Source organism: Delphinus delphis, chromosome 5 (genome assembly GCF_949987515.2).
Source record: "Delphinus delphis chromosome 5, mDelDel1.2, whole genome shotgun sequence".
NCBI lineage: Eukaryota > Metazoa > Chordata > Mammalia > Artiodactyla > Delphinidae > Delphinus > Delphinus delphis.
In genome coordinates, this window is record NC_082687.1 from 21,680,708 (window position 1) to 21,695,876 (window position 15,169).

The 15,169-nt window shown below is 41.9% G+C and overlaps 1 protein-coding gene across 1 annotated transcript in view; it reads right to left on the reverse strand.

The window, feature by feature from the left end:
* The window catches only part of TBC1D9 (TBC1 domain family member 9), a 109,527-nt gene that overhangs the window by 40,546 nt on the left and 53,812 nt on the right, over nt 1–15,169 (reverse strand). The window contains exon 3 of the mRNA XM_060012079.1: nt 7,108–7,226. Within this exon, the coding sequence (XP_059868062.1) occupies nt 7,108–7,226 (119 nt within the window). The remainder of the gene's footprint in view (nt 1–7,107; nt 7,227–15,169) is intronic.

Genomic DNA, 15,169 nt, shown 5'->3' on the forward strand with positions numbered 1-15,169 from the left:
TAAGGCTAGAGTTCAAAAAAATTGAATTATTTTCAAAGCCAATTCCCCAATTCTAAGCCAATTAACAAGCAGCATTTATGTACTAAAAGATTTCCAAAGAGCAATATAGATTTTCATATCTGTTTATTGGTACTAATCATTTTTTTAAGTTCACTTAGAATGAAGCCCATAGTTTTCTTTTACACATGAGGAGATGAAAAGATTTTGCTAGTTCTACTACTTTTCCTAGCTTATCATGATAGACTTATCCCAAAGGTCAACCAACATCTGCCTTTCTCAAAAACTCAATGAGGGGCTTCCCCGGTGGTCCAGGGATTAAGAATCCGCCTTCCAGGGTTTCCCTGCTGGCACAGTGGTTAAGATTCCTCCTGCCAATGAAGGGGACATGGGTTTGAGCCCCGGTCTGGGAAGATCCCACATGTCGCGGAGCAACTAAGCCTGTGTGCTACAACTACTGAGCCTGTGCTCTAGAGCCTGAGAGCCACAACTGCTGAAGCCCGCGCACCTAGAGCCTGTGCTCCACAACAAGAGAAGCCACTGCAATGAGAAGCCCTTGCACTGAAACGAAGAGTAGCCCCCGCTTGCTGCAACTAGAGAAAGTCCACACACAACAACGAAGACCCAACGCAGCCAAAAATAAAATAAATTAAAAAAAAAAAAAAGATCCGCCTTCCAATGCAGGGGACTCAGGTTCGATCCCTGGTCAGGGAACTAAGATCCCACATGCTGCAGGGCAACTAAGCCCGCACACTGCAACTACTGAGCCCATGTGTTCTGGAGCCCTCGCGCCGCAACAAAAGATCCTGTGTGCTACAACTAAGCAACTAAGACCCGACACAGCCAAAAAATAAATAAATATTTTTAAAATAAATAAAAGAATGACATTGGGACTTCCCTGGTGCCCCAGTGGTTAAGACTTCATGCTCCCAATGCAGGGGGCCCGAGTTTGATCCCTGGTCAGGGAACTAGATCCTGCATGCAGCAACTAAGACCCAGCGCAGCCAAATAAATAAAAAAACAAAAACAAAAACTCAATGAAATTTCATCATGAATGGAAAGAGAGGAAGAAAGACCAAAATACATGCCACTAACTGACACTGGCCACAGACCCACTGTCTCAGGGCCATGAATGACATCAGGCAACATAGATAAAAGGAATAAGCTACCATCTGAGCAGAAATGGGGTGAATATTGGAGCAAAAATTAGAGTAGACACACAACCTTTAGTCAGTTGCACAGGAAATAAAATATATACACGGCCTGTGACTGGCTTAATCTACTATTTAATTATTATAGTAGCTTGAGAGGCTGTTTCATTGTTACCCAGTTCCTTCATAATTCCCTGAAAAGTGACTCCTACCTATATCCCTTGACAGAAAATGCTCCTTGGAATTCCACCTTGACTTTGTAATCACCAAATACCTCTCACCTCATCTCCATTTTCTCTGATCACAAGGTAGCTAGAAAAGCATGAGGTTTTGAGCATGAAAGTCTTGGGTTTCGATCCCAAAGGTGTCACTGCATGTCTGTGTGAATTTGGGCAACTTCTCGGGTTCTCCTTGACATGACTGAGCCCTCTGTATTCCAAGGATAGAAAACTGAAATTGCCTCATACCTAGAATTCCTGCCTCTGGGCTCTTACGCTCCCAGTATATGCTGGATACTCCCTATAAATTTATCTTCCTAAAACTTATTAAAAATCTACAAAATTCTTATTATCAAAGTTCTGTTTCCCTATAATCACCATATAAAATCTAAAATTCTATACCATGCACGTTGTTGATCCAACCAACACTGCAACCTTTGCTCTCACTGTACTACATCTGACAAGATTCCCAATTGTTTTCTTCTGCCTTAGTCAACCTAAGGCACACTCAGGGCCTGAATGTGTCATTTTTGTGCTTTTCTACCTTCTTGCCTGTGGTCCTGCCATTCTGAGTGCCTAAAATCTAGAATCAGACTGTTGTCTGTTTCACTAATCCTACCTAGTCTCAAAGTCCGGTCTAATTCCCACCTCCTTATGAATCCTTCTCCCAGCTATGACTGTCCTTCCTCACATTAAGTACTTTTGATTCTCTCTGCCTGATGTATTGAAATTTATTTTTCAATACATATAATGTCCTGAATTTTATTTTCACTGCCAGACCTTCCACCCTAGTTGCCAGCAGTTGTGGTACTAAGGAGTGATGGTGGGAGGGAGGGGAAGGAGGGCTTTAGTCTTCCATTATCTCCATCACCATTCAATTCTAGTAAAAAAACAGACTATGTAAACAACTATAACAGCAAACACAACCCAAGACAAGTCTCCAGCCTATTCTTCTAATAAGAAGCCAACTTTAGCCCCTTTACATAGTCCAGGAATTATCACAGTGGCTTCGCAACTGGCATGCCATCAGGCATCTTTCCACACTGTGATATATTCCACACTGTGATATATATAACACGCGTTCCCACCTTTAAAATGTCCACAGGTTATCAGTGTAAGAGGGAAAAAGTCCAATCTGCATCTCATGCCATAAAACCCCTTTCTTGATCTGCCCAAATCAACCTATCCAGGCTCAGTGTAAATATCCTCTGTGAAACTAACCCAGTCCCAAATGAGGACTTGCATTCTCATCTCTGTGTTCTCTTTATATGTTGGCTGAAAGTATTTTGTTTATATGTCCCTCGACCACTAAATATACATTTCAAAAACAAATATAATGCCTCGAACAGTTTTTACCACCAGTACCTAGCAACTAAAAGACATTTAATAAAAGATTATTAAAAGGGTAGGGCTTCCCTGGTGGTGCAGTGGTTAAGAATCTGCCTGCCAGTGCAGGGGACACAGGTGTCAGCCCTGGTCCGGGAAGATCCCACATGCCACAGGGCAGCTAAGCCCGTGCGCCACAACTACTGAGCCTGCGCTCTCAAGCCGGCGAGCCACAACTACTGAAGCCTGCGCGCCTAGAGCCTGTGCCCTGCAACAAGAGAAGCCACCGCAATGAGAAGCCCGTGCACCGCAACAAAGAGTAGCCCCCGCTCATTGCAAGTAGAAGGCCCGCACGCGGCAACGAAGAGCCAATGCAGCCAACAATAAATAAAATAAATAAAAATTTAAGAAAAGTTTAAAAGGGTATATATGTTGTTTTTCCAAATTAGCATGTATCTTAAGGGGCCATATCTTAGTCTTTATTGTGTCCTGCAGAGTCACAGATTTCCAAGTCTAAAATTGTTTGAGTTAGCAAAATTAACTTGGAAAGCTAAGTACCAAGTTGCTGACTCCTGTTCTTTTGTCATATGGGAGGATTGAATGGCTGGCATCGGTAGTAGCAATGTACTTCCCTGAGAGTATCTAAGGTAAGGTTGTTTCCTCTAATTACTTTTGGTGCTACTCCACTGAGAGAATAGAGATGTTGGCTTTGATGGAGGCCAGGGGAGACCCATTTTGGACCTCGGCTGCTTTGAGGGTGAGCAGGCTTTGGTAGCGTGCTATCCTACGGAACTGTAGACAGCCAGGAGGCAGCATGAGGGCACTGGACCTCTGGGTGGGGAGGAGAAGAAGCCACTTCAGAGGGAAGAGGGATGGAAACACCTTTGCCAGTTGGCACACACATCTACAGCCTATGTGACATTTCAAAGTTATCAGTGCCTTCAGACGGGGAGCCAAAAATATGTAAGAATGAAAAGAAGACATAAATAAATGAATAGATGAAAGGGACTGAATGAGAACCACTAATAAGAAGTAGCAGTTGGGGGGCTTCCCTGGTGGCGCAGTGGTCGAGAGTCCGCCTGCCGATGCAGGGGACGCGGGTTCGTGCCCCGGTCCGGGAGGATCCCGTGTGCCGCGGAGCAGCTGGGCCCGTGGGCCATGGCCGCTGAGCCTGCGCATCCGGAGCCTGTGCTCCGCAACGGAAGAGGCCACAACAGTGAGAGGCCCGCGTACCGCAAAAAAAAAAAGAAAAAAAAATTTAGTACAGTAGAAGAAATAAAATAAAAATTGATCAGTCTGTAGAATTTTAATGAGAAACACTGTTGGATCGCTTCCTAGAATTCCTCCTTAACCTAGATTTAAAGAAAGGCTTCTATGACTGAACATGCAGATGCTATAATAGAAAAAATTGATGATTTTGACCAAATAAAAATGTAAACTTTGCCTGGCGAAAATTATCATGAGCCAAGTCAAATGACAAACATACGTCATTGATACAGGGCTAACAGGCTTTGTATAAAAAGAACTTTTATGGGCTTCCCTGGTGGCGCAGTGGTTGAGAGTCCGCCTGCTGATGCAGGGGACACGGGTTTGTGCCCCAATCTGGGAAGATCCCACATGCCGCGGAGCAGCTGGGCCCGTGAGCCATGGCCGCTGAGCCTGTGCGTCCAGAGCCTGTGCTCCGCAACGGGAGAGGCCACAACAGTGAGAGGCCCACGTACCGCAAAAAAAAAAAAAAAAACTTTAAAAAATATGTATATATTTATTTATTTATTTGGCTGCACCGGGTCTTAGCTGCGGCACATGGGATCCTCATTGCCGAGTGCGGGATCTTCAGCTGCGGCATGCGGGTTCCTAGTTGTGGTATGCGGGATCCAGTTCCCCGACCTGGGATCAAACCTGGGCCCCCTGCACTGGGAGCGCAGAGTCTTAGCCACTGGATCACCAGGGAAGTCCCAAGAGCTTTTAAAAATTAAAGAAAAATAAGACCAAAGTCTCAGAGAAAAATAGGTGAAAGACATGAACAGTCTACAAACAGGGTTATAAAAACAGCCCTTAAACATAAGAAAAGATGTTTAACTTCACTCATAAATGAGATAAATACAAATTAAAACAATACTAAAACAAGCGTGCCACGGAGCAGCTAGAGCCCATGCACCACAACTACTGAGCCTGCGCTCTACAGCCCGCGAGCCGCAACTACTGAGCCCACACTCCACAACTACTAAAGTCCGAGCACCTAGAGCCCGTGCTCCCCAACGAGAGAAGCCACCACAATGAGAAGCCCGTGCACCACAACGAACAGTAGCCCCCGCTCGCCACAACTAGAGAAAGCCCGTGCGCAGCAACGAAGGCCCAACACAGTCGAAAATAAATAAATAAATTAATTTTTAAAAAAAAAGGCAAATGCAGAGGAGCATATATACAGGGAGCCTTATGTACAAGAATTAAAGAGAAATAAGAAAAATACATATATTTGGCCTATTTTTACAAAAAGAAACACAGGAAGGATAAGCCAGAATAGCAATGAGACTGGTTAACTACAAGGGGTTGCGGAGAGAAGGGTAGCAAGGATGCAGGAGGAGGTAACACTTTTTGAGGAATTTTGACTTTTGGAAGCATGTTAATATCTTCTGTATTCAAAAAAAAAATAAAATTAAACTCTCAATGTCAGGAAGAAGAAAGAGCCTAAAATGGAAAGCAAACTGAAACAAATGGCCGATTCCAGGCCTGGGTCAGGGAAGGTACCAGATGAGTCTGGAACACCCTGTTAGACCAGGGTAGGAAGCGCTCAAAAGCGTAGTGGGAGCAAGTCATAAGGACAAAGGAGGCAATTTTTTTTTTTTCTTTTTTAGTGTGGTAAAAAAAGATCCAGATATCTTTAGCCTTTCTGTACCATATAAAATTAAGAAGCCAAAAGTATATAAACATAAACTTATGCTTAATAATGAATGTTTCAGGGCTTCCCTGGTGGCACAGCGGTTAAGAATCCGCCTGCCAATGCAGGGGACACGGGTTCGAGTCCTGGTCTGGGAAGATCCCACATGCCACCAAGCAACTAAGCCCGAGAGCCACAACTACTGAGCCTGTGCTCTGGAGCCCGCGAGCCACAACTACTGAGCCCACGAGCCACAACTACTGAAGCCCACACATCTAGAGCCCATGCTCCGCAACAAGAGATGCCACCGCAATGAGAAACCCATGCACCGCAAGAAAGAGTAGCCCCTCCTCACCGCAACTAGAGAAAGCCCGCGCACAGCAACAAAGACCCAATGCAGCCAAAAATAATAAATAAATAAAAAATTAATTAATTAAAAATATATAATGAATGTTTCAACATTTTATCTTAGTTAGAAAAGGAGGCAATTGATAGGGGCTCTAGCCAAATGTGGAAGAGGGTGAGTACCAAAATAAGCCCAGCAATGAAACAGAAGCTACTGAAAAACACAGGAAGCCACAGGTCCATATCAATAATAAACAGATAAAAAGGTAAATAGAGGGAGGGCTCTTGCTTAGAGTGGAAGGTGCCAACTACTAAATGTGAGGGAACACTGGAGTTGGAAAATCGTCATTTTGTAAACCATCACAACAAAGATCGGTTCAACAAAAAAAATCACTGATGGATGCTAAAGCAAGGGAGAAATGTTGATAAAGAGCAGGATATTTCTGGAACCTTAAAGTGTCTTCCTACAGAAAATTGCAAGGGTAAAATTAGTAACTCTCCAGGGGAGAAATTGGCTAGCACTTTGCTGGGTTTATATCACCAATGGGTGGTGGACGGGTGTCACGTGCCTCCAGAAAAGACACTCTGGAAACGACACAGGATCACTTACGAAGTGTCCCATCCAGAAATGCATAATCTGAAGCAAATCATGCAGGGACATCTGACAAAACCCCAAATGAAAAATGTCCTATGAAAAAAACAACCATACACTTAGAAACAGTAATGTCATAAAAGACAAAGAAAGGCCATTGAATGATCCAGACTGAAGGAGACAAAAAACTAATCCAGTAGCTTCCTAGACTGGATCTTGCACTGGAATGGAAAAAAATGTTATACATGACATTATTGGGTCATTTAACAAAATTGGAATATGTGCCAACTATTATAGTATTCATATTAAATTTACTGCAGGCGATAACTGTTGTTAACACTGTGTTGTTATTTAATAGAAGAGCTCTGTTCTTAGAAATATACACTGAAGCATCTAGAGGAAATTCCTCTAAAATAGAGTAATGGAGCCTACAAATAATAAAGTAAACGGGATAAATTGTTAACAACAGGGGAATATGGGTAAAGGGTCTACAGGTGTGTTTTATACAACTTTTATTTTTGCAACTTTTCTGTGTTTGAAATTCTTTCCAGTGAAAAGGTTTTTTTTTTAAAAAAAGATTCCATGTTAATAAACAACTACCTGTATTTTTCCTCTCACAAATGTGGTGATATCGTTCTCATTTTCAAAGATGGAAAGTGTCTGCAGCAGATTCTGCTCAAGCCATTCCCAGTGTTCGGTGATTTCTTTTCTGGAACCACCTGTACGAATGTAAAATGATAATGATAAATGTCAGCAAGTAAAAGATACTTTAAAAACCAGGCTCACTTCATCCATGTGCAGTGCCACGAAAGGAGAATACTGTTCCCACCAGCTCTGCCTCCAAACGCTTTCTCTCCTTCAGAAGGGACACACAGAACATGCTGAAGGATGTAGAAACCCAAGGAGTAAGTACTGTGTTATGGTCACGTCTGATCAGGTGAGTCCAGAAACTTTTTGGACAGTCTTTCAGAGTAGAAGGCAGCAACGTTTCTCCTGTTCACTTTCTGGATTTAGCCCTATCTCCTTTTCTCCCCCAAGGACCTGCACTTTTCAGGGTAACGCAGATCTTGTAGGATACTAGGTTACAGCTGTTAAGTTGCAACAATATGAGGGCTCTGGTATGTCACTGGAGAGCTGATGTAACCACCTCCTATAATGGGCAAAAAATGATCCTCACTCCTTTCAATTATGAATGAGATGTGAAAATGGACTATCGCTAGGGAATAGCAGCCCGGCTCTCACCAGCACAGTTGCCCTGAATTGTAATGGGATGAGGTCATCCTCATAGCCTCCATCCAAATCAGAAAGAAGAAGCACAAGTCACCTCGCCTGGCAGCTTCCGAACTGAAACAACCTCAGCCTCGTAGCATAGATAACCTGGCACCCTGCTCTCTACTCGCAAATGCAGGGCATAACAGGGATGCCAACACAACGTGTTTGTCAAGACTGTAATAAATTGCCTTCCTTTTTAAAATTTTTTTTTCTTGCTCTGGGATCATGAATGATCCTGCAGAAGAACAGTGTGTTAGAAATCATCCATATCATATACATAAATTCAGAATTAAAGAACGATTCACCCCTTCAGATGTCTCCTTAGATTTCCAACTTATCTTTTAATTGATTTCTTAAAAATGGCTTCTCTCTGTTCTTCGTCACCAGCAATTCGAAATATCTCAGAATCTCACTCTCGTTCCTGACTGGGAAAGGTCAAAGATACAAATGTGTCCACAATGATACTCAGACCTGTGAGGAACAGAACTAAAATCTCTTGGAGAATAAGAGGCAGGTTTGAGAGGTTTCGATCCGCTGATCAAGGAAAGGCAAAACCAAACCAAACCAAACCAAACCAAACCCACGTTCATTTTCTTTTACTTTAAGCCTCAGCACCAAAAATTGCCTGCATGGAATGCTTCTGCAGAGGATGAAGAGCAAATTTCTGAGGGGAGAGGCAGCCCTACGGAACACGAAAGAAGAGATTGTCTGGAGCTCTTCACAGGCACTTTCCATGGCTCACTCTTTCGGGGCCATAGTCAACCACTTGGAAAAGCAATCAATGACTCAGTACTATGTTGTCATGGCAAGAGGTAGAACTCAGGATACCTGGGCTCCCCTCCCTCTCTGCCACCAGCCAGTTGGGTGCCTTTAGACAGTTTGCTTCATCTCTCTCTGTCTCAAACTCTTTACATGTAGCATGGAGACAGATAAAAATACCCAACCCCTTACTCATATCAGAGCAACGTTGTAAAAAAAATCACACGGAATCATGTCTATAGATACACTTTGGCAAGTAGAAAACACTGTTCAGATGCAAAGTACAATGGCCATTTGGAATATTTAGGGAATGAGTCAGCCAGAGAGCTTTAAACATTTTAGACTTTAAAATTTTAAATAGGGATTGGAAAATTTTCTAAAGCATATCGCACCCTTCCTTGTCTGTAAACAGGTCACTCCCATCACCAGCTGTGACTGGCTGTGATACAGAGCCCAGTCCAGAGTGAATGCCAGCCACGTGCCCTCCAACCGCTGTCCCACCTGTACCTACTGGCAACAGTCAGATGTTCACACCTCAGGACAGAGGCACTTCCGGCCACCCAAGGGACCGCAGGATTTCTGCAGACCCACTGGGCACAATTCCCAGCCTCTGATTTTGCTTCTCCTCCGCCCCTGCCTATGTGGATCGCAGATGTGCCTTCCAGAAGCCGGTTTGCACACATCCCTTGGCTCAGCTGGGGCAGTCTGGCTGTTGACTGGTATCCCACCATGTGCTGCCCTTTACCAGGTGATCACACCAGGTACTTGACCTTGGAGTTCCTGTTATACTGGTGGTGGAATCTAACCACAAGTCAACCTCACTGTTCCTTGGTTATCCTGGACAGAAGAGCCCATCGGCTACAAGACCCAGGGCAGACCAGGTGTGCCCTCACCTTTACACACACCGTCTTCGGTTTTTTTTGTGTTTATTCATACAGGTCCACCCCCCCCATCACCCCCCAACACACACACACACACACACACACACACACACACACACACACACACACAGCCATGGTGGAGATGGTGTATGCGTACATGCACTCATTCAACAAACATTCACTCGTACCTCCGATTTTCATGGTTATTACATGAAGGTCTATAGGGCTGATCCCCGTCTTCAAGTAGCCATCTCAGCACACTTATATCGAAGTTCAGGTTTACTACTCACATTGTCCCCCCCCTCCCCAACTGCCTTCTCTGTTGCCCCAAGACCTCGTCCTCTTCACCTGCCCCACTGTCCGTCATTTCCACAATCTCCACCTGCCACCACCTAACACGACTACCAGCTCTTTTCTCTACTTCTCATTGCCTGGGATGTAGATCCCCATATTTCTGTCTGTAAATCCCCTCCCCCCATTGCTGCTGTTGTGTTGCTTCTCTGCTATCCTCCATCTCCTGTTGCTTCTCCCACACTTGTCACTGTCACATGAAAAGGCTGGCCTTTTGGAGTCACCACCAGCCGCTCACAGCTCCCATGTATAGGAGAGGCGCTGGGATGTCAAAGCTCAGTATATTTAGGTTTTCAACTGTTTCAGATTGCTGGGTGCTTTGGGACCACTCCTATGCTACCAAAGAGGTTTCAGAGGTTTCTTCTGGTTATATCCAGGTCTAAGATTCCAAAGTTACAGAAGACTGGGGTGTAGATAAGGAAGAACTTTGCATACCATTATAAGAAACCATTAGCACCATAACTGAGGAAAGAGAAAGACACAAATGCCATCAGCCAATGGTAGTTTCAAGAATTACTTATGGATTCCGATCTATACCCAACAGATACTTTCCAGGGAGAGAAATGTAAATGTACGTTTTCCATTTATATTTACTGTGCAAATGTACCATATTCTCTGAACACTTTCCTAGATGCACAAAAAATGAGGACAGGTGTTCGAAGTTCCAGACTCTGGAGACGGGAAGCATGAAGATACCTAAAAGGCAGGGCTGGATTCCCTCCTCCAGCAGACAAGACACATTCTGAAGATGCCAATCTAGTAAAAATTATCTCTGGAAGCAGGTGTCCACTTCTCATCCCAGAACAAACAGAAAGTCCACGGTACCTCTCAGAGATCACAGAGCAAACACCCTGCTAACAGTTCAAGAGCAACTGACACTTTGGCCGGACCACCCTTTAGGAACCAGCAAAACTCCAAAAGAAACATGTTGGGATCCTCCATGTTCCTTATAAATGGCTCTTTCATTTCTCAAGAAAATAAGTACAAGTGCTGCCATATTTAAGCGCCTGGAATTTTCCTTTTGTTACTGTGTAAAGTGAGATAACACAAAGCGCTTTTGCCACGACTCTGAAAAGGGGGCTGGTCTATTTACCCAACAGTTTGAGCAAAATGTGGTAGGCCTCAGAAGAGAAAGGAAGGACTTGGCAGTCAACTTTCTGGAAAGGCTGCATTTACAGAGATACAGCAGGAAAAACAAGCCGACCCGACTGTGCAATCAGCTGAAACAACAAAGAAAGCTGTGTTGGGTATGAGAAGCCTTCAGGAAATCCAGGGTAAAGCTTTCTGCTGTGGGAAAAACCAGATCAACACTTGAGGGGCTTAAGGGTATTTAGAAATTAATTTTGGAAAAATGAGAATCTTTATCATTTGCAGTGTTGCGTTTTGTTTTGTTTTCAGAATACCAGCCACAGGCCCTGTGTGTATACCTGGGCAAAACTTAAAGACTATCGAAGATGATGGAAAATACTAAGTCAGCCTAGTCTAATTTCTCATCTGGGTTGCAATGTACCTTAAAGTGCAGGAAGTCCACAAAGAAGCATTAAAAGCGGACCCACAAAATTGATTCTACTGTATCTGGCCTCCGAGGATTAAGAACAAAGGCTTACAGACCCACCGATAGCTATTCAGTGGATATTTTTTTTTGTGATGCATGATTAATAATAATACAATTTGGCCCTGGGACTGCAGCACTGACTTAAAAACCTGAATTCCAGAATATCTAAGATGGTAAATTCCTACCGATCAAGAGTGTGTGTATGCACACAGGTAGGTATATATTTGTGTGTACAAGCAAAAGTAATAACCTCTTGTGACACAGCAGAAAACAAAACAAAGCAAAACAAACCCACTAAACCTCCCAGAGATTAAAATGCAACCAATCCAGTATTTTCAGATACTGGAATAGGCTGCTTGGATCCCAGAGCTATCCAGTCCTCAAATGAATAGCACTTGAAGCTACTTAAATAAAGGGAACCATCTATTTTATGGCCTTAGCCACATACAACCTTAGCCCCAAAGATGATAATTTTGAAATTTAAATACTAAATAAAGTCAAGGGCAGTACCCAATACACTGGAGTGACACCTGCTGTCCCTGTAGGATTTACAAAGTACTCTCTACACCCAGAAAAAGGACAAACTTGTATTTGGAGAGGACAAGAGATACAACGCCCCCAAATGTGGTGATTTGAACAGTTTTAGAAACAAAAGGGAGATTCGTGTTTTAAAAATCCACATCCAACTGAAGCTAAAATTTTAAACAGGTTAAATAGTGATAATGAAGTGTTTTCTATTACTTATTCGTGCTGGTTTAACCAAGGCCCAGCGCCATGCTTTCACTATAGACACGCAAGCTCACAGCAATCCTACAAGTAGGTCCAATTACACTCCTTTTATAGATGAGGAAACTAAGGTTTCCATGTTTCTAAGAAATCAAATGCAGAGTTTTCTGCCTCCGTAACCTACACTCTTAATTGCTGCACAGTAGGCCCTCCTGACATATTTTAGACGTGTGGTTAAGTATGCATAGAGGTTAGATCCTCTGCAGTAATAAGGGGCCTGATTATCAGGGAGACAATATTACCTAATGGCTCAGACCACAGACTTTGATGTCAAAAAAGTACACCTGGGTTCAAATCCTACCGTGCCACATACTATCTTTGTGAGCACAGAGAAGTTACTTAACCTCTCTGCGCTCCAGATTCCTCATCTGTAACACGTAGGTAACAACACTTACCACAGCAGCTTGTGCTAGAGATTAAGGAAGAGAATACACGTAAAGTCCTTAGCACAGGTCTGGAACATACAAAGCACTAAATAAACAGTTACTTTGCTATTATCATCATAAGCAACAGGACACAAAGATCTCCTCTTGAAATGTGACGCAGAAGACATTTCTAACTTCTGAGGTCAGAGCACTAAGAAACCAGTTGCTGAACTGTTGCCAGACCATATGTTCAGCACAAATCTCTCTGGCCCCGACACTATTATGTTTCGATTGAAAAGCGAATGTATGATTGAAGTAAAGCAGGCCTTTACTTGAACAATCCTTGTGTAACTATTATAAGCTTCTTACATAACTCTGCTTATAATCTCTTACAGGTCATAACAGTATGCTCATAGCTTTATAATCACTTTGAGAAAAGAGAGGCCCAGGTAACTCATCCAAGCTTGGCAGTAAGAATTAGTGGTTGATGTCGTTATTTTGTATACTTTACTTAAATGCCAAGGTCCTCTCCTACCCTGATGGATAGAATGCAAATGGCTATCTTTCTGGAGGGCAGTCAGGCTAATGACGCTAAAAGGCTCACACACATGCATATTCTTTGACTCAGCGTATCTACTTCTATAAATTTATCCTAAGGTGATAACTAAAGTAATGGGGAAATATTTTGTTCATAGGATATTCACTAAGGTTTTTCAAAATGCAGTTAACATTAAGGGAAAAAAACCTTAGATTTCCAAAAAATAGCACATAAGTTAGATAAATTACATTATAAACACAGTAAAATATTATCTACCTATTAAAATTGACATTATAGACATGTATTTCTTGACATAGAAAATCTATACGTATATGTGTATATACAGACACATATATATATGTGTATAGGCATATATCTGTATAGACACACACACACACATATATATAAAGTCTGGAAGGTGAAGATTTATAATGTGGTATTATTGTTTTTTAATATTAAATATTAAATTAATTATTAAATTTAATAAATTAATTTATTAAATTATTTAAATTTATTTAATAAAATATTTATTTAAATAAATATTTATTTATTTTAATAAATTTTATTTAATAAAATTTATTTTTATAAATAAATTTATAAATTTATAAATTTTATAAATAACAGAATTTATAAATTTTGTGACGCAGAAGACATTTATATAAAATTTATAAATTTTATAAATAACAGAATTTATAAATTTTATAAATAAAATTTATTTTAATAAAATTTATTATTAAATAAATATTTATTTATTTAAATAAAACTTATTTATTTAAATAAAATTATTTATTTAATAAAAAAGTATTAAATTTAATAAATTAATTTATTAATTTAATATTAAATAAAAATATTTTAATATTTTCTTTGCTTACCTACATTTTCTAATTTCCTGCAATAAACATGATTGCTTAAAGAAAAAAAGCACGTTCTTTTTTTTTATGCTGCTGTGTTCCCAAGGATACAAGAATAGTTCTTAAGGTACACAGACCAAGAAAGGATGAAAAAACACTGACCAACCTCTACATTAGGTATATCTCATGTGGAAGGCAACTAAATCACCCACCATTTCGCTATCCAGTGTAGAGAAAGAGCAGAAGCAGAACCAACTAGCAACCTTTCATTAAACTCATGGTCTTACCAGCTGCCAACTAAAAGAATGTTTAATCATAAAAGCCAGCATGGTGCCGCTTAAAAAGGACGGGGCTGGGAGTGGGGAGGCCTGAGAACTTGATCTCAGCCCTGCACTGACTGGCTATAACTAGTAATGGGAACTTGGGCACTTCACTTTGCCCCTGTACCCTGTCACAGTCTGAGTGTTGGACAAGGCAGTGGCTAATCTATCTTTCAGTTCTGAAAATGAATGCCTATCTAGGCCCAGATGAGATTCTAAGATGGTGAAGAAAAGGGAAATTAATCAATGGGCAGGGGAATCGAGGTACCATTCAGGGCTGTGTTATCAGTGAGGTGTCCATCAAGCACACACCCTCCACCCCGTTTCCTTTATCGGTCCTGTTGGAAGGTCAGATGTATCCAGAGGGAACTGTCAACATTTCCTTCTATCTTTCCAACCGTAACGCTTTTGTCCCAGAGCCCTTTAAGTAATGTCCTTGGAACTACCTGCATTTCTATGTGCCCATATTCTCATGAGGCTGTATAACCCTTCTTATCGTTTGAACCTTCCAGTTCTTCTAGCGGGGAGAGCCAAATGGGTTGCTGTCTACTTAAGTGCCTTGAAGCTCGAGGGGTGCAAAGGACTGGGCTCTCTCCTGCCTCTGGGGTACCAATGCCAAAACACCAGCTGCTGGGAGAACGCCTGCAGCTGTCTAGTGCCCTCGTGAGAGCACAGCTGTGAAATACTCAATTACTGGTGGGAGAGAGGCAGAATTGTCAGAGTATAAGCAGCTCAACAAAGCAGATTGGACCAATTTCTATGGTACTACTTCCTTTATGTTCTTAGAAATGGCAGGGAATTCCCTGGCAGTCCAGTGGTTAGGACTCAGTGCTTTCATTGCTGTGGGTTCGATCCCTGGTCGGGGAACTAAGATCCCGCAGGCTGTGTGGCGTGGCCAAAAAATAAATAAATTAAATTAAATTAAAAATTAAAAAAAATAAAAGAAGGAAATGGCAAAACTGATACTTTACCGCACAAACCAGT